Source organism: Schistocerca cancellata, chromosome 5, assembly GCF_023864275.1.
Source record: "Schistocerca cancellata isolate TAMUIC-IGC-003103 chromosome 5, iqSchCanc2.1, whole genome shotgun sequence".
NCBI lineage: Eukaryota > Metazoa > Arthropoda > Insecta > Orthoptera > Acrididae > Schistocerca > Schistocerca cancellata.
In genome coordinates this window covers 256,988,091-257,007,618 of record NC_064630.1, presented here as the reverse complement: position 1 = coordinate 257,007,618, position 19,528 = coordinate 256,988,091, and the positions used below count along the sequence as shown (strand labels likewise).

General features: G+C 41.3%; 1 protein-coding gene and 1 long non-coding RNA gene across 5 annotated transcripts in view; one reads left to right on the top strand and one right to left on the bottom strand.

The window, feature by feature from the left end:
- Window positions 1-18,190, top strand: part of LOC126187582 (serine/threonine-protein kinase Nek2-like) — a 68,469-nt gene extending 50,279 nt beyond the window's left edge. For both annotated transcript variants that reach the window (XM_049928754.1, XM_049928755.1), the window contains exon 5: window positions 16,979-18,190. In XM_049928754.1, the coding sequence (XP_049784711.1) occupies window positions 16,979-18,041 (1,063 nt within the window). In that variant the 3' untranslated portion in view covers window positions 18,042-18,190. The remainder of the gene's footprint in view (window positions 1-16,978) is intronic.
- LOC126187584 (uncharacterized) overlaps window positions 484-19,528 on the bottom strand; it is a 49,223-nt gene continuing 30,178 nt past the window's right edge. For all 3 annotated transcript variants that reach the window (XR_007537765.1, XR_007537767.1, XR_007537766.1), the window contains 2 exons: window positions 2,164-2,236; window positions 484-980 (listed from right to left, as the gene is read on the bottom strand). This is a non-coding gene — a long non-coding RNA (uncharacterized LOC126187584). The remainder of the gene's footprint in view (window positions 981-2,163; window positions 2,237-19,528) is intronic.

Sequence of the window (19,528 nt, the reverse complement as noted above, 5' to 3'; positions counted from 1 at the left end):
AGGATGACCTTAATCTCTGTTATGCCAGTATCAGAGTGAGCTCGCTGATGCCACATTGTAGACATGTAAGAGTGCGGTCATTGTCCCCCCCTCCCCACCCCCCTCCAGCTGTCAGTTAACATTCCCTCCTTCCTCCCTTCAGACACTGCACATGATTAAACCACCAACCCCAGTCGAGCTACACTGTCAGTCAAATGTAGGCAGCAAGGGCAATTCAGCCATGCATGTTCATGTGTATTCTGTAGTTCTGACCACTCAAGGTGAACTGTTATATTTACTACTCCCATTATGTATATTACTACTTCTCGTGCAGCTTTACAATGAACACTGCTATTTGCCATGTAAAAAGACAACCCTGTGATCAGGCCTTGAAGACCAAGTGATAATCTCCGAGCTGCTCTGTAGGTAACAAAATGAATTCATTCCTGAATTTAAGAATTTAAATAATTTGTAGAAAGTGTGGCTAGTTTGGAATGTCTTTAATTTTTTTTAACTAGTTGGGATACATAATTATTTGCATTATGTTACATTGGAGTTCACTAAATACCTTTACATCAGAGTACATAACTTCACTCTAAACCGTAGACAAGAAGGCAGTGTCAACATGAAAATAATTTAAACATAAATATCTTGTGACTGTGTACATTTTAGTTTAACAGAAACTGTTTTTTATTCTTAGTAACAAAAACTATTAAAGAGTAAATGTATAGAGGAAAATGAGTGTAAGGATTTCAAAGCTTTGTTCACTAAAGTATATATAAATCTAATTGATAAAACAGGTTGCAAATGAGAACTATTTAGCAACAGTTGGGTTACGTAATTTAAATGTAGCTTTGAAGCATAAATCATTGACAATTGTCATATATATCTGCCTTTTTGTGAAGTTTATGATTATTTTCACCATGTCTGTTGACAAGAGAGCAAGTCTGCTGAAGTTCATAAAGCACTTTTATTGCAAGAGTCCAGATCAGAGGTTTATCCTGTAAAGATAGGAGAGCATACAATTTAAAATGCACAAACTATAAAATTGAATGTACACTATGTGATCAAAAGTATCCAGACACCCCCAAAAACATACGTTTTTCATATTAGGTGCATTGTGCTGCCACCTACTGCCAGGTACTCCATATCAGCAACCTCAGTAGTCATTAGACATCATGAGAGAGCAGAATGGGTTGCTCTGCGGAACTCACGGACTTTGAACGTGGTCACGTGATTGGGTGTCACTAGTGTCATACGTCTGTATGCGAGATTTCCACACTCCTAAACATCCCTAGGTCAACTGTTTCTGATGTGATAGTGAAGTGGAAATGGACACATACAGTACAAAATTGTACTGGCTGACCTCGTCTGTTGACTGACAGAGACCGCCGACAGTTAAAGATGGTTGTAATGTGTAATAGGCAGACACCTATCTAGACTATCTGACAGGAATTGCATAGTGCATCAGGATCCACTGCAAGTACTATGACAGTCAGGCAGGAGGTGGGAAAACTTGGATTTCATTGTTGAGCAGCTGCTCATAAGCCACACATCACGCCGGTAAATGCCAAATGATGCCTTGCTTGGTGTAAGGAGTGTAAACATTGGATGATTGAACAGTGGAGAAACATTGCCTGGAGCGACAAATCACTGTACACAATGTGGCAATCTGATGGCAGTGTGTGGGTATGGTGAATGCCCGGTGAACGTCATCTGCCAGTGTGTGTAGTGCCAACAGTAAAATTCAGAGGTGGTGGTGTTATGGTGTGGTTGTGTTTTTCATGGAGGGGGCTTGCACCTCTTGTTGTTTTGCGTGGCTACATTGATGTTTTAAGCACCTTCTTGCTTCACACTGTTGAAGAGCAGTTCGGGAATGGTGGTTGCATCTTTCACAATGATCGAGCACCTGTTCATAATGCACGGCCTGTGTCAGAGTGGTTACATGACAATAACATCCCTGTAATGGACTGACCTGCCAGAGTCCTGACGTGAATCCTATAGAACACCTTTGGGATGTTTTTGAATGCCGACTTCGTGCCAGGCCTCACTGACTGACATCAATACCTCTCGTCAGTGCAGCACTCCTTGAAGAATGGGATTTTCAGCCAGGTGTCCAGATGCTTCTGATCACATAGTGTACAAACTGAATTGAATTTTGAAAAGCTAATGTAATTTTTCTACCTGCAATCTGTCCGGTGGCCAGATAAATGTGGACACCTTTCTTATTTATTCCATGATGCTCCGATGCTGACATCTAATAGACAAAATGGAACACAAACTGGATGATTTCCTCTCAAATCATACAGATCAAGAGTGAATGTGACACATCATTATTTCAAAGTTTTCTGAAAAAATATATGTACCTCTCAAAGATTAAAATATTTTGATTTCCTGATGATTTGTTAAAACATTATAGACCTCTCTAAGTGAGAGTATTTGTGAAAATGTCGTAACAAAAGGGGAAAATATAAAAAAAAAATTGTAATAATATTATGAAAAGGCTTAATTGCTATTCAGCATATAGCGGAGATGCTGAGTTGCAGACAGGCACAACAAAAAGATTTTCAAACAAGTAAGCTTTCAGCCATAAAAGCCTTTATCGGAATTAGACAACATACACTGATCAATGACCTCTGCCCACCATGACAATCTCTGCCCACGATGACATCTGATACCGCATGGTGGCCTTGCAGGCATGTAACTTGGTAACAAAAGTATGTAAGTTGAGCAGACATGGATGGGGGTTATCCTAGCAAAGATATGGGGCTGCAAATGGGGAAATCCATTGAGATAAGCAACTTTGACAAAGGGCAGATTGTTATCACACAGAGCCTATGAATGAGTATCCCGCAACCGGTGAAACTGATCGAATGTTCACGCTAGTAAGCGCCTACAGAAAGAAGTGGTAGGATAGTGAAACTACCACTGGGTGCTAAATGGTTGGATGTCTACAACTCTTCACATAACGGGGCTTTGGTGCCTTGTCTCTCTGTAAAGTAGTGTAGATGGTGGTCTGTGACATCTCTTCCGAAGAGCACAGTTCTGGTGCACATGCAAGTGTTTTGGAGCACAACATTCATTGTACATTGTTGAACATGGAGCTCTGCAGTAGATCAACCTTACATGTTCACATGCTGACCCAATGACATCTTCAGTTATGACTGTAGAGGGCATGGGACCATCAGGATTCAACTGTCGATCAGTGGAAGCATGTCAGCTCTTCTGATGAATCATATTTTTGCTACACTAGATCGATGACTGTCTCCACAAATGCCATCATCGAGGTGAACAGCAGCTTGAAATGTGCAGCACCCCACAGACTCAGGCTCGTGGGAGCAGCACTTTGCTGTGGGAGACATTCTCTTGTGCTTTCATGAAACCTGTGCTGGTAATCAAAGACACGCTGACAGCTGCAAACTACCTGTGTTCCTTCGTGCTTGATGTCTTCCCTGGTGGCAATTTCTTCTTACAGCAGTAGTCTCAGAGCCTTATAGTGAACTCACGTTGATGTCTTGGTGATAAAATTTGCCTGGCGTAAATCCTATGGTTGTTACCTGGGTCCCTATCAGGCGCCATCACTATGAATGCAAATCAGTGACCTGTTATTTATGCAAATTACATGACCTGTGCAATGCCACATACCTCGACAAATCTACCAACAAACTTGGACCCCTGATAAGCAAAATCAGTGATGTATTTCGTTCCAAAGATGGACAAACAAGCTATTAAGCAGATGGTCATAATATTTTGATCATCAGTATACACACACACACACACACACACACACACACACACACACACGACCACAGTCTCTGGCTGCCAAGGCCAGACTGTGAGCAGCAGTGCATGATGGGAGAAGTGGTCTGGGTGGTGGAGTTAAGGAGGAGGCTGGGGCAGGGAAAGGGAGGAATAGCAGGATAGGGGTGGGAGATGGTAAAGTGCTGCTTAAGTGAGCATACAGGGACAAGGTGGAGAGAAGGTAGGGTAACTAGGGGGAGTCAGGAGGTTAGAGGGAGAGTGTGTGGGGGGGGGGGGGGGGGGGGGGGAAGGAGGACAGTGGGAAAGGAAAGAAGTAAGAAGAATTGTGGGTGCATCAGTGGAACACGGGACTGTGTAGTGCTGGAATGGGGAAGGGGGTAGGTGGGTATAGGACAACAACCAGCGAGGGTTGAGGCCAGGAGCATTATAGGTACATAAGATATACTGCAGGAAGAGTTCCTACCTCTGGAGTTCAGAAAAGCTGCAGTTCAGAAAAGCTGGTGTTCGTAGGAAGGGTTCAGATGGCACAGGCTGTGAAGCAGTCATTAAAACGAAGAATGTTGTGTTGGGCAGCAAGCTCAGCACATGGTCCAGCTGTTTCTTGGCCACTGTTTGTCGGTGACCATTCATGTGGATAGACAGGTCATTGGTTGTCATTCCTGTGTAGAATGCAGCACAGTGGTTGCAGCTTAGTTTGTAGATCACATTACTGGTTTCACTGGTAGCCCTGCTACTGATGGGATAGATGATAATTGTGACTGGTCTGGACTAGGTGGTGCTGGGAGGATGTGTGGGACAGGTCCTGCATCTGTGTCTGTTATAGGGATGTGAGCCATGAGCTAGGAGTTGGGAAGAGGAGTTATGTGGGAATGGACAAAGATATTGTGTAAGTTCGATGGGCTGCGGAATACCACTGTGGGAGGGGTGGGTAGGATAGTGGGTAGAACATTTCTCATTCCAGGACATGACAAGAAATAGACGAAATCATGGTGGAGAACGTGTATAAGTTCCTCAAGTCCTGGGTGGTACTGAGTCATGCGGAGAATACTCCTCTCTGGGCAGACGGTGGGACTTAGGTGGTGGAGGGTGACTGGAGGGATAAGGCACAGGAGATCTGTTTCGGTACAAGTTTGGGAGGGTAATTACACTCTGACCAAGCAAGGTGGCGCAGTGGACTTACATTCAGGAGGATGACGGTTCAAACTCACATCCGGCCATCCTGATTTAGATTTTCCCTGATTTCCATAAATCACTTCAGGCGTATGCACGGATGGCTCCTTTGAAAGGTCAGGGGAAACTTCCTTCCCCAGCCCGATGGGACCGATGACATCGCTGTTTGGTCCTTTCTCTCAGATCAACCTAATTACACTATGTGAAGGAAGGCCTCAGTAAGACTCTTGGTATATTTCGAGAAGGACTGCTTGTCACTACAGATGCAATGGCCATGAGTTGCTAGGCTCCATGGAAGGAACTTCTTGGTAGGAATGGGTGGCAGCTGTCGAAGTGGAGGTATGGCAGCCCCAGAATTACCTCCACTTCACAGCTGCCACTCATTCTGTACCAAGAAGTCCCTTCCATATTGCCTGGCCACCTGTGGCCATCGCATCTTTAATGACAAGCAGCACCTCTCAAAATATGCAAAGGGTCTCACTGAAGCTTTCTCAGACTGCAATTATCCTCATGGACCTATAGAGAAACAGATCTCCCATGCTTTATCTCTCCAGTCACCGCCCACCTCTCAAAGTCTCACTGTGCGGCCACAGAGGAGCATTCATCTTGTGACTTAATACCAGCCAAGACTGGAGCAATTAAATCGAATTGTCCGCCAGGGTTTTGACTACCTCTAGTCATGCCCTGAAATGAGGAATGTCCAACCCAATATCCTTCCCAGCCCTCCCAAAGTGGTTTTCCACTACTCACCAAACATACATATTGCCTGCTCCCATCCCCTTGCCTTGTGGTTCATATCCCTGTAATAGACCTAGATGCAAGACCTGTCCCATACATCCTCCAAGAACCACCACCACCACCACTACCACCACCACCACTACGTAGTCCAGTCCAGTCACAAGTATCACCTATCCCAACAGAGGCAGGGCTACCTGTGAAACCAGTCATGAGACCTACAAGCTGCAACCACTGTGGTCCATTCTATGTGGATATGACAATGAACAAGCTGTCTGCATGAATGGCCACTGACAATTTGTGGCCAAGAAACAGCTGGGCCACTCAGTTGCTGAGCACACTCCCCAGCACAACATTCTTCATTTTAATGACTGCTTCACAGCCTGTGCCATCTGGATCCTTCCTACCAATACCAGCTTTTCTCAATTGCAGAGGTGGGAACTCTCCCTGCAGTACATTCCTATGGTTCGTAACCCTCCTGGTCTCAACCTTCATTAGTCCTTGTCCCACACCCGCCTATCCTCTTCTCTGTTTCCACTCCAGCACTACAAAGCCCTCTATTCCAATGACGCAACCGTAGTCTTTTTACCTCTTTGCTTTTCTACTGCCCTCCCCCCACCCCCCTCACCCTCCGTCAAACCTTCTGCCCCCTCTAAGGTGCCCTGTCTTCTTTCCACCTCATTCTTGTATGCATACTCCCACAAGCAGCACTTTACGATCCCCACCCATACCCTGCTATCCCTTCCTTTTCTTGCCCCAGACTCCTTCTTAACCCCACCATACAAATTGCTTCTCCCAACATGCACTGCTGCTTGCAGTCTGGCCTTGGCAACCAGACACAGTGTTTTTGTGTGTGTGTGTGTGTGTGTGTGTGTGTGTGTGTGTGTGTGTGTGTGTATGTGTGTTCTGTCTAATTCCGTTGAAGGTCCCTTTGGCCGAAAACTTACTTGTTTGACAGTCTTTTTGTTGTGCCTATCTGCGACTCAGCATCTCTGCTCCACTGTGAGTAGCAATCTATCCTTTTCATAATATTTTCATTATTTCATCCTGGATTTTCCATTGTTTAAAGATTGTAATAAAAATCTACAAGCACACTGATCTGTTGACAACGGGCATTTGAAAGGATTTAACGGACCATGAGGTATCATAAAGGAGACAGTTACTTTTGCACCTTGTGAGAGTTTGTCCCACCCACCACTGATTGCTCATTAACACAATAAGTTAAACTGCTCACAACAAAGTCTTCTAAACTATACTGAGGTCTCTGCACTTCACATAAAGTAACAGGCTGCATTTTGTGGAGAACTGCTCTTGCATTGTATATGCCACTCCAGGATGCAACCCAACAGTGATGTGACTGAATTCCTACCACTGGCTTTTTTATGGAATTCCCCTAATATACTTTCATTTAGAAGTAAGTGTTTCATGTTTTGTAGTAATTTTGATATGGATTGTACAAATTCAATAGTATCTCTTATAGCATCAACAGCTTCATGCTGGAAATTAAAGCTTGTTGCACGATGTTTACAGAGACCTCCTACCGCACAAATGCACTTTTTCTATGACCTATTGCTGAAAATATCAATTTTTGTCTTAATTCCTGTGTAGTGTTATCAATGCTCATAAAACTGAAAGCGGTTTTTAAAGTGAGATGCTGCACCGTCAGTCACATACACATGTTTAGGAAGTGCATGGCCTCTAGATGCTGTGTCATCACTCATTATGCTGACAGCGTAGCATGCATGTGCACTGTCATGAATGACATCATCACTGATGATAGTGAAGCAGTATGGTGTTACAAGGAAATGAGTAACACTTGTGAATATTGACACTTTTGCTGTGTGCCAGTGGTAACTTTGAACTTTTTCTGTGATGCAAGAGACCAGTTCTCAACAAAGTGTCAGTATTTTAGAATGTGGCTGATTTTACTTCTGTTATGGCCTCTCTATGAATTCTGCTGATATTATGAGGAGCTACTCCTTTCATGACCCAATGCCTGCCCTCTGTAACAAACTTCCCTAGCTCCACTGCCTTCTTCACTAACTCTCCTCCCTCCCACAATGCATAGGATATGTCATTTCTCAGTACCCTGAAGATGTTATGTTTCAGCAGTGATCCCTTCAGCACCAGGACACACTGCACACTCCTGTAGCCAAAATTTACCTTGTGTCTCTTGATATATACACAAAAGCATCAGGTCCATTTCTGTGTACCTGTTCCCTGAGACACTACTTATGGTGAAACAAACAAGTTTCAAATTAGTGTTGTAAAGACATGTGCATACTTCCTTCACTGGCTGCCATTTTACCCATTTTGGTCGTAAGGAAAAGAATTTTGTGACACCAATATTTAAATTCAGGTTGCCTTCTTGGTTACCCAGGCCTGCCAACCCAAAGTTTGGTACTGATTTATTGATGACATCTTCATGATCTGGACTCACAGTGAAGAAGAACTCCAGAATTTCCTCTCCAACCTCAACTCCTTTGGTTCCATCAGATTCACCTGGTCCTACTCCAAATCCCATGCCACTTTCCCTGATGTTGACCTCCACCTGTCCAATGGCCAGCTTCACACGTCCGTCCACATCAAACCCACCAACAAGCAACAGTACCTCCATTATGACAGCTGCCACCCATTCCACATCAAACGGTCCCTTCCCTACAGCCTAGGTCTTCGTGGCAAACGAATCTGCTCCAGTCCGGAATCCCTGAACCATTACACCAACAACCTGACAACAGCTTTCGCATCCCGCAACTACCCTCCCGACCTGGTACAGAAGCAAATAACCAGAGCCACTTCCTCATCCTCTCAAACCCAGAACCTCCCACAGAAGAACCACAAAAGTGCCCCACTTGTGACAGGATACTTCCCGGGACTGGATCAGACTCTGAATGTGGCTCTCCAGCAGGGATACGACTTCCTCAAATCCTGCCCTGAAATGAGATCCATCCTTCATGAAATCCTCCCCACTCCACCAAGAGTGTCTTTCCGCCGTCCACCTAACCTTCGTAACCTCTTAGTTCATCCCCATGAAATCCCCAAACCACCTTCCCTACCCTCTGGCTCCTACCCTTGTAACCGCCTCCGGTGTAAAACCTGTCCCATGCACCCTCCCACCACCACCTACTCCAGTCCTGTAACCCGGAGGGTGTACACGATCAAAGGCAGAGCCACGTGTGAAAGCACCCACATGATCTACCAACTGACGTGCCTACACTGTGACGCATTCTATGTGGGAATGACCAGCAACAAACTGTCCATTCACATGAATGGACACAGGCAGACAGTGTTTGTTGGTAATGAGGATCACCCTGTGGCTAAAAATGCCTTGGTGCACGGCCAGCACATCTTGGCACAGTGTTACACCGTCCGGGTTATCTGGATACTTCCCACTAACACCAACCTATCCGAACTCCGGAGATGGGAACTTGCTCTTCCATATATCCTCTCTTCCCGTTATCCACCAGGCCTCAATCTCCGCTAATTTCAAGTTGCCGCCACTCATACCTCACCTGTCATTCAACAACATCTTTGCCTCTGCACTTCCACCTCGACTGACATCTCTGCCCAAACTCTTTGCCTTTACAAATGTCTGCTTGTGTCTGTATATGTGTAGATGGATATGTGTGTGTGTGCACGAGTGTATACCCGTCCTTTTTTCCCCCTAAGGTAAGTCTTTCCACTCCTGGGATTGGAATGACTCCTTACCCTCTCCCTTAAAACCCAAATCCTTTCGTCTTTCCCTCTCCTTCCCTCTTTCCTGACGAAGCAACCGTTGGTTGCGAAAGCTAGAATTTTGTGTGTATGTTTGTGTTTGTTTGTGTGTCTATCGACGTGCCAGCGCTTTCGTTTGGTAAGTCACATCATCTTTGTTTTTAGATACATTTATCACATTGGGTGCACATGTCACTATCTTCAAGTTCTGCACCAAGTGCACCTACATTGTCTTTTTCAGTTTCACATTCCAGTGACGGTGATTGTTCAGGTGGATTGTATCATTAAATTTCTTGTTGTAGTGAGTATGGCAATTCCTGCACAGTAGATATGATGGTAACGCAGTTACTTGAGGACCAAGATATTTCTGTAATAACTCTGATAGATTTCCAACAATTATAAAGTATTTTTCACTTTTCTTAAACACCACCTTCTTGAGTCTTTTTATAGTCCACACACTTCGTCCTTTCACTACTGTATTTCCTCACTGAAAGTGCACCTAACAAAAAGTTCAAACCAGACACAAAACTCTTTGCAGAATGATTAATATGCAAGTTCTCACTCGTTTGTTATAAACAGAAGAGAGCTGGAAACAGAGTTACCAACATGCATGTTTTACACTAGAAATTCAGTGACATTAAATATGCAGAATATTGAAAAATTTCTAACACTTTACACGGAAAAATACTGCTCACTTTGATTGCAAAAACTACTGACACATTAACCAAGAATAGTGTGTGCAATAGTGAAAAGTTTTGCGACAAGGGTTCTTGAGTAAATAATTCGTAAAAATGTGACTTTTTTTTGTATAATACAGGTAGGTGAAGCAGATATTGCTTATATCAGTTGTCTCTGGTAATATAACAAGGAAATTTAACATTCTCTCTCTCTCTCTCTCTCTCTCTGTGTGTGTGTGTGTGTGTGTGTGTGTGTGTGTGTGTGTGTGAGTGCGCGCGCACGTGCATGTCCTCTTTGATTTGACATGAAATTGCCCAACATTTTTTCCCTCATCATTGCCATGTAATAATAACATAAGAGTAGCATAGCTTTAATCTTTAATGTGAAATTTTTGCCAAGAATGAACAAAATTACACATCTTGCTCTTTATGACCATTACATGGGCTTCATAATATTCTGTTGTGCAGGCATCTTCAGTTTTAAACTACTGAGTAGTGAATAGGAGTGTAAAATAAAATACACTTTCAATTCACAACAATTCCTAGTTTCTTATATCTATGTCCTTTTTACCAGAATGTAAAACTTCACTGTGAACCCTCAGCAAGGAATGGTAATCTGATTGGAAATTATTTATGTGTATCATTGGATTCTGTTTTAATTGCACTTCTAATTTCTCCAACCAAACATTAGCCTCACTTTTAAGAATTTTTTTTTTAAATTTAGTTGTTTGAATCTGCACAGCGTGCTGTAGCTTATCTCATTGTCTGAATATTATTAATTGCCTTTTAATTTTTATTATGATTTGGGCAATAGTAATTTTCTTCCTTAGCCTTTAGCATGTCGTCATTCATTTATAGGCTACATGCAAAAGAAACAACATCTATTGAAAATTCATGGAATATTTATGTACTTCAGCCTGGATATTACAATGGCTACTCCTACATACGTGTTCATATTTCAGACTTCTTACACTATCTGTCACTGTCATTACAAGTAATGTCCGCCCCAATAGCTCAACGGTCTGTGCGTTGGAGTGCCACGCATGGGGGCCCGGGTTTGATCCCCCGGCTGGGGTGGGAGATTTTCGCCCTTCAGCGACTGGGTATTGCGCTGTCCTCATCATTTCATACCCATTGCCGACGCGCAAGTTGCCCAATGTGGCGTTGCACTCAATAAGACTTGCACTTTGCACGCCGAACTTCCTACCTGGGAACTCCCGGCCACTGCCGCCATACGATCATTTCCATTTCCATTACAAGTAATGTTATTTTGCAGTGGACATTAAGCTCATCAGACAAAATACTAGTCACTCCCCTTAAAAGGGCACACTGGTCACTTTGGAGTGCTATATATGGTGTATAACTCATGCTAGGCACTCATATGACTTCCTCTGACTCGTATGACCCAGTGGTGGAGGGTCATATGTTATGGCAGTATAGTGATGTGTCAGCACAGTAAGATGGGTCAATGTGACAGAATGGTGGAAAGCAACTTTGCATTTGGATGTGCCTATGACCACACCAATTTGTAGGTGATTGCCCAAGTCTACAATGAATGATGTAACACAGTATAAAGAATAGTGGTTGTAAACAGATCTTAACTGACAGGGACAAGAAAAGACTGTAATGCCTTGTTAATGGCAAAATGTTTCAAACCTTTCAGTAAGTGCTGCTATCAGTGACCACAGGTCCTTATTGACCAGCTTCATTGTGAATCTTGCCTCTAGTGAGGTTATCACGGATTTCAAATGTGAATTAATCTGGGTGAAATTAAGTATTAAAGAACGGTCAATAATGGTGATCGGATGCTTTTATAGACCACCTGGGTCATGACCTGTAGTTGTACAGCAATTCAGACAGAACTTGCAAAATATCATTAGTAATTTTCTTGATCATGCTGTTGTAATAGGGAGTGACTTCAACTTGCCAGGTATAGATTGGGAGTGTTATGCCATCAAAACTGATGCCAAAGACAGGGAATTGTGTGGCCTTGTTCTGGATGTCCTGTCCAAAAACTGCCTTGAACAGATAATTAGAGAACCATCTCGTGAGGGTAACGTCTTAGACCTCCTGGCAACAAACAGACCTGAACTTATCGAATCAGTTAACATAGAGGAAGGTATCAGTGATCATAAGGCTGTGGCAGCATCTATGACGACGGGTCCTACAAGGAATGTTAAGAAAGGCAGGAAGATATATTTGCTGAGCAAGCATGACTGGATACAAATTTCAGAATATCTCAGCCACCAGCATAAAATATTCGATGATGAGGATGACGATGTGGAGAACAAATTGAAACAATTTAAAGGCATCGTTCAGTATGCCTTAAACGAGGATATTCCAAGTAAGATTTTAAGGGATGGGAAAGATCCACCATGCTTTAATAGCCATGTTAGAGAAGTGCTATGTAAACAAAAGGCCCTTCATCTCAGATTCAAGAGAAGTAAAAACCTAGCTGACAAATAAAAGCTGAACAAAGTGAAAATGAGTGTAAGGAGAGCTATGAGAGAAGCGTTCAATGATTTTGAAAGTAAGACGTTGTCAACCGACCTGAGCAAAAACCCAAAGAGATTTTGGTCGTATGTAAAATCAGTAACAGGGTCAAAATCATCTATTCATTCTCTCAGTGACCACACTGGCACCGAAATGGAAGATAACAGAGAGAAGGCCGAAATACTGAATTCGGTCGTCCGAAGTTGTTTCACCACGGAAGATCGTAACACTGTCCCTCCTTTCAATTGTCATATGAATGTCGAAATGGCAGATATTGAGATCACCGATCACGGAATTGAAAAGCAGCTACAATCACTTAGTTATGGAAAGGCATCAGGACCAGATGAGATACCTACAAGATTCTATAAAGATTATGTGAAAGAACTTGTTCCCCTTCTAGCAGTAATTTATCATAGATCACTTGAGCAACAAAAGGTTCCTAACGACTGGAAAAAAGCGCAAGTCATTCTCGTTTTTAAGAAAGGCTGTAAGACAGATCCACAAAATTATAAACCTATATCGTTGATGTCGATCTGTTGTAGAATTATGGAACATGTTTTATGCTCAAGAATTATGGCGGTTTTGGAAAATGAACGTCTCCTCTATAAAAATTAACATGGATTCCGCAAAAAGAGATCCTGCGAAACTCAGCTCACTCTGTTCCTCCACGAGACAACGGCGCACAGGTTGATTCCTTGTTCCTTGATTTCGATAAGGCATTTGACACCGTTCCGCATTGCTGTTTAGTGAAAAAATTCAAGTTTACAGAGTATCGGAGCAGACCTGTGATTGGATTCAAGATTTTCTTGCAGATAGAACTCAGTATATCACTCTTAATGGAACTAAATCGACAGATGTAATGGTAATATCTGGAGTACCACAGCGAAATTGCTGTTTGTAATATATATAAATGATCTAGTAGAGAGTGTCGGATGCTTTTTAAGGCTATTTGCAGATGATGCAGTTATCTATACCAAGTAGCAACGCCAGAAGACAGAATTTGCAGAACGACCTGCAGAGAATTGATGAATAGTGTAGGCTCTGGCAGTTGGCCCTGAACATAAATAAATGTAGCATATTGCGCATTCATAGGAAAAGAAATCCACTACTGTACAGCTACGCTATTGTTGACAAACAGCTGGAGACAGCATCTGCCGTAAAATATCTAGGCGTAGCTATCCAGAATGATCTTAAGTGGAATGACAGTATAAAAAAAGATGGGAAAAGCAGACACCAGACTCAGATTCATCAGAAGAATCTTAAGGGAATGTAACTCATCCATGAAAGAAGTGGCTTATAAAGCGCTTGTTCACCCGACTCTTGAGTATTGTTCATCTATCTGGGATCCCTATCAGACAGGACTAATAGAGAAGATCCAATGAAGAGCGGTGCGTTTAATCACGGGATCGTTTAGCTGGCGAGAGAGCGTTACAGAGATGCTAAACAAACTCCACTGACAGACGCTGCAATAGAGGTGTTGTACATCACGAGAGATTTACTATTGAAATTTTGGGGCAGCACTTTTCATGAGGAGTCAGACAACATATTACCTCCCCCCAACCCACACACACACACACACACACACACACACACACACACACACACACACACACCCCTCGCATATTGACAAGAAAATTTCAGAAATTAGAACCATACAGAGGGTTATCGAAAATCATTCTTCCCACGTACTATTTGCGAGTGGAACGGGGTAGGAGGGATCAGATAGTGGTACCAAAAGTACCCTCTGCCACACACCATTAGGTGGCTTGCGCAGTATGATTTAGATATAAAAGAAAGCTTTATGCAGTGCCACTTTATTTTGCATACATCACAAAAGACGATTGTTCACAGCAAAGCTGCAAATCTTGATTGGACCAAACAACACAGAAAATTGTCGGCAGCTTACTGGAGGTGTGTAGTGTAGCCTGGCGAGTCAAGATTTTGTCTTTTTTTTAAATGACACAAGGTGTCTAGAGTACTGATGGTCCAGTGAGGTGTTTAATTTGTATGGAATAGAGCGTGTAATTGAGGATGGAGGTGGTTATGTGACTTTTGTGAACATTTGTAACAGTTGTGGCTACAGTTGCCTGAGACTGCAGTCGTGTGTGAGAGTTGTTTGTACCTCGTGTGTGTGTGTGGGGGGGGGGGGGGGGGGGGGGGTGTCTGTTTTTGACAAAGGCCTTACGGACTGAAAGCTTTAATTGTGACAGTCTTTTTGTTGTGCCTGTCTTCGACTCAGCATCTCCGCTCTTTGGTGTGAGTGACAACTTTCCTTTTCATAACATGTTTGGTCCCACTCATTCAGGTTACTCCAAACATGAACCAGAATATTTATTCCAACATTACTGTGAACAAATATTGCTCTTTCTTTTCCATTGTCATGATGTGGATTCTGCCATCTTCCAAGATGACAAAAGTCATGTTCGCATGGCTGTACGCATACATCCCTAGTTTGATGAACTATCAGATACTCTTTTACACTTCAGCTAGCCCACTAAATCAGCTGATCTTAGTCCCATAAATGGTGCCTGGAACTGTTGGGTACAATGGGTGAAATCTAGGAAAGAAAGTCCCATCAATTTGATAGCTCTCATCAATGAGCAGCTTCTGCTGGGTACAATACACCTGAGGGAACTCATGGATGGTCTTCATCATTAAACTGAGGCCATTATCATGACTGTAGGCAGTATTGTATGGTATTAACTTGCTGTCTCTTGGGGGTGACAATTTTCTGACAGGAGTATTCAGAATGCACTCTGCAGTGGAGTGTGCTCTGATATGAAACTCCCTGGCAGATTAAAACTGTGCGTTGGACCAAGACTTGAACTCGAGTTTGAGTCGCGGTCTGCCACACAATTTTAATCTTCCAGGAAGTTTCAGCCAGGAGTGTTTATCTTAAGCATGTAAAATGCATTCCTTAACTTGAGTATTACATAGTTTGTATCTGCAAAGTATTATTTTGATATGATCAAGAGCGCAAGCAGGGGCAATCTCTTTAACAATGACTTTCACCCTCTCAAATAAAATTTCAATTCCATTCCTTGTTTTCATTAGTAATTCTGTTTTCATGACTACATATAAATATGAGGTAACTTCATTTATAACGAGTCATACTATTGTGGTACCCTAAGCATCAGTAAATATGCAGTTATATTATGGCGACACTGCTGAATAACCTGAGAACAACCAGTAGACATGGACTCTATGGTTCTGTTTCCCAAATGAATATCTGTAAGATGAAATTATGTTCCATTTAATATATTATGATGCTTTATTCAGTTTTGCGTAGGTCTAATAGTTGTTTGTTATCCGTTGTTCAAATATAAGAGACTACGCATGCTAGAGTACCTTGTTGTTTAATCAGATATGTTGAGATTTAATCTTTGTATGACCATCATATTAAGAATACATGCACAAAAGCTAAAATTCAAAAGTATATTATTTAAAGTGTATAATCCGATTAAAATTACTGGATAGTTGGCACTTCACATGTTGGAGCTGGTTTCCGCCAGTCAGAGAGCTCAGCGTCATGCCCAAACTGTTTGCCGTTCCCAAACTGTCACAGTTGGTTAGTTTACTTCCAGTTCTTTGCCCAGCTTTCTTTATTGATATGTTTGGATCCTAAATCATGGTTCAGACACTTTCATTTCATCATAAATGATATTCATCATTGTGACTGGATCTCTACAGTTATAAATACAACTATTTGAGACAGTGTTGTTGCAGACCACAATGGTTAACATATAAACCTGAAGCTCAGAAGATTGTAGATTTGAATCACATCAACTGTAGCATTTTTTTTTTATTTCTACATATAATAAAAAAATTGATTATTATTTTCGTTTAGAATCTGACTGTGTAACCTATAATCTGCAGCCAAATGTCAGTGAAGGCTGTTCGTCGGTTGGTAATGCAGAACCTGGCGTAGCCAATGTGAGGACAGTTTCAAAAACCAATAATAGTGAGAAATTAAATTTTACTTTTAGCGCTGAAACTGAATTTTTTATGTCATGCTCATTGAGGTTAGCCTTGATCATTGTGAACAAAATGATCATGATTTTAGTTTTGCCACAGATTATTGAACATCATTTTCTCGGATACATTGCACATCACAAGGTTGTGGGCTACAAAATGTGTCATATATTGCAGTTTAGTCATTGGACACTTAAGATCAGCTGTCAACAGAGAATCTCACATTACCAATATACTTCTGGTAGTCATTTCCAACATTGTTCCATGTTACATATTAACAGCATTTGTGAAGTGACGCACCATGTTTTTGTATCACCTATAATAGAGCGGTAGCCAGCAGCCAATGTGACAACGCCGTAACAGCAAAAGACAGATGTCAACTATCAAATAATTTTAATTGGACTACGTTAAAATAGATGTGTTACCCTGGCTAATATCCTCTCACTATTAATGCAGTTATTATTTTAATCTTACAGGTTTCCAAGAATTCCAGCACACTATTCTGAAGACCTCCAAAACATAATTTCACTAATGCTAAGTTCTAAGCCCTGTGATCGCCCAACAGTTGATGTTTTAATTCAGAATCCTGTTGTTCTTTCCCATGTCATTCAAGATTGCATTAATGCAAAGTTACCTGTACCTAAAAGTCTTCAAACTCTGGAAAATCCATGTGAAACAACTGAAAAGGTTAAAGTATTCCTACAAGATAACATTGCAGCTTCCAATCTTGCTGATGTTCACGTGATACCAAATGACAGTTTCTCAAAAGGCTTTGACTACAAGTTTCAGGACATACTGTCAAAAAAACTGGAGGAGCTCAAAAGAAAAGAGGCAGCATTACAGTTAAAAGAGTTTGCAGTTGCTGAAAGAGAACGAGCTGTTCAAAGGAAAGAGAGAGATTTGTACACAGCAACAACAGCTGAAGGAAGGTTTATGACTGAGGGAAAAAGTCAGCATAAATATCGTGATGTTAAGTTGACAGCATGGAAGCAGAAAACTCCACACTTGTACCATATGCCTATGAAGAATGAAGACACTTCTTTCAGTGCAGACACAGGTGACACAAGTATCCTTCCAACTTCTGCAAAACTGATTGCAGATGCTAAAGAATGTTTCATAAAAAAACCAAATGAAAGGAGAGTTCATTTTGATACTAAACCAATACTGGATGCTGTTGAGTATACATTTTATGACAGAAGTAGTACCCTTTGCATTAAGAAGCCTGCAATTGGTAAAACTAACGAACATATGCATTCTGAAACTGCTGGTTGCATCAGCAAGAAAAATGTATTACACAGAAAGTCCTCTGCTCAGGTTCTCCAAAATGTTGACAATATCAACCAGAATAATGTGGACAGTTCACATAGGCATGTATTCAGCCAGTGGAAGAAGGCAGGTACCATTCCCCGGACAGGGAGGGGTAATTGTTCAAATAAGGAAAATAAGCATCCTACAGTGTCTTCTGCTCAAAATACAGTTGAATTGCCTGTGGATGATGTTCTTACCAAGAAATTCAGTTCAGTGGTAAATTTCAGATGAATTCTTATAGTGGAGAATGAGTGGTATGGTCTCATGTATTAAACACACATAAAAAACTTAGTACCTGACTAGTTTGTAGCTAATCAAATTAACATGGGGATAGTTGATCAATAAAATTATTTTATTTGTATTGAGTCTCAGGGATCCTAGATAACATCTAACATGTGAGCTTCAATTGGTATTATTATGCTTTACTGTTTTTATATAAAAATTTTGATGTGCTTGATTAAAAGATATTTAATTGTTGACCATTACAAATGTGGAACTGAAATGTATCTTCATCTTGTTAGAAAATTTATTGTACTACACTCTGAATCAAGCAGGTTCATTTAGTCACATCACATGTTTGTCAACTGTGCAGATAGAAAGTTTCTGTGCTAAACAGTAAATCAAACACATTCACATTGTTAAATCAACACTCTTTGGCTCAGAATTGTCCTAAAATGCTACTTATAATATAGCAGTAACTAATCTGTCCAAGGATAATTATTAATGAACTGATATCCTATTTAATAAGAAATTATACAGGTAACATTCAGTATTAGAATCATTGTTACTCTCATTTTGTAGAAAGCTTTTGTAGGTACTAGAAACAGCTGCTAACCTGAATGTGCCATGGCTTGTTATTGGCAATGATAAAATAGTACTGTTAGATAGATAGAGAACTCATGTTGACATCAGCACTTGACACTAGTTCTGACTAATTTCCACTTCCAACAGGTAAACAAATTAATACTACAAACACACAACTGTGGTATCACAAAAATAGCAACACTAGGTGCAACAGAAATCGTATACACTGGACAATCTCCAAATCTGCAGATGTAGGAATAGTAAATCCCCAGGAAAACATATAAGGTGAAGAAATGAAAGAATACTCAACACAACATGAACATATATCATAAAAATAGATTCATAGAGAAATTAAAAAAAAATTTACAACAGAAAATATAGGGAGAATAAAGGAAATGTCAGTTTGTGAAGATATTTTGAAAGGATATGAATGCAAAACACAAAGCATGCTCTTTGAATGGGGAAATGGGAGGAAGGAGGATAGGTTACACATACTGAAAGTAGGAATCAGCTGTTAAATGAATCATGATATTTAAATGTGGCTACAGAATCCTGAGATTGTGAAACTGAAGCTTCCATTTTTGGAAATTAGACAAAAACGAAATGCACAGCAGTTATAAAAACAAGGGCAAAGATATTGTTTATGTTGCCCATCACATATTGTCACACTGTTGCACCACATAATGAAGTTGTTCAGAGGAAAAAGTTTTTGTTATCACTTAAAATCTGATATAAGGGGGTTTGTTTGTGATATTGCCCCGGATGATAATTAGACGAAATATTTGTCAGGATTTGTAAGCGGTCGGTCCGCGAACACAAGAAGTAAGTTTAAACAGTTTTACTAACAAAGGCGGATTATAAAACATGCACACTACGCGCACCCATCATCACTGTGTCTGACATCCTAACAGCAG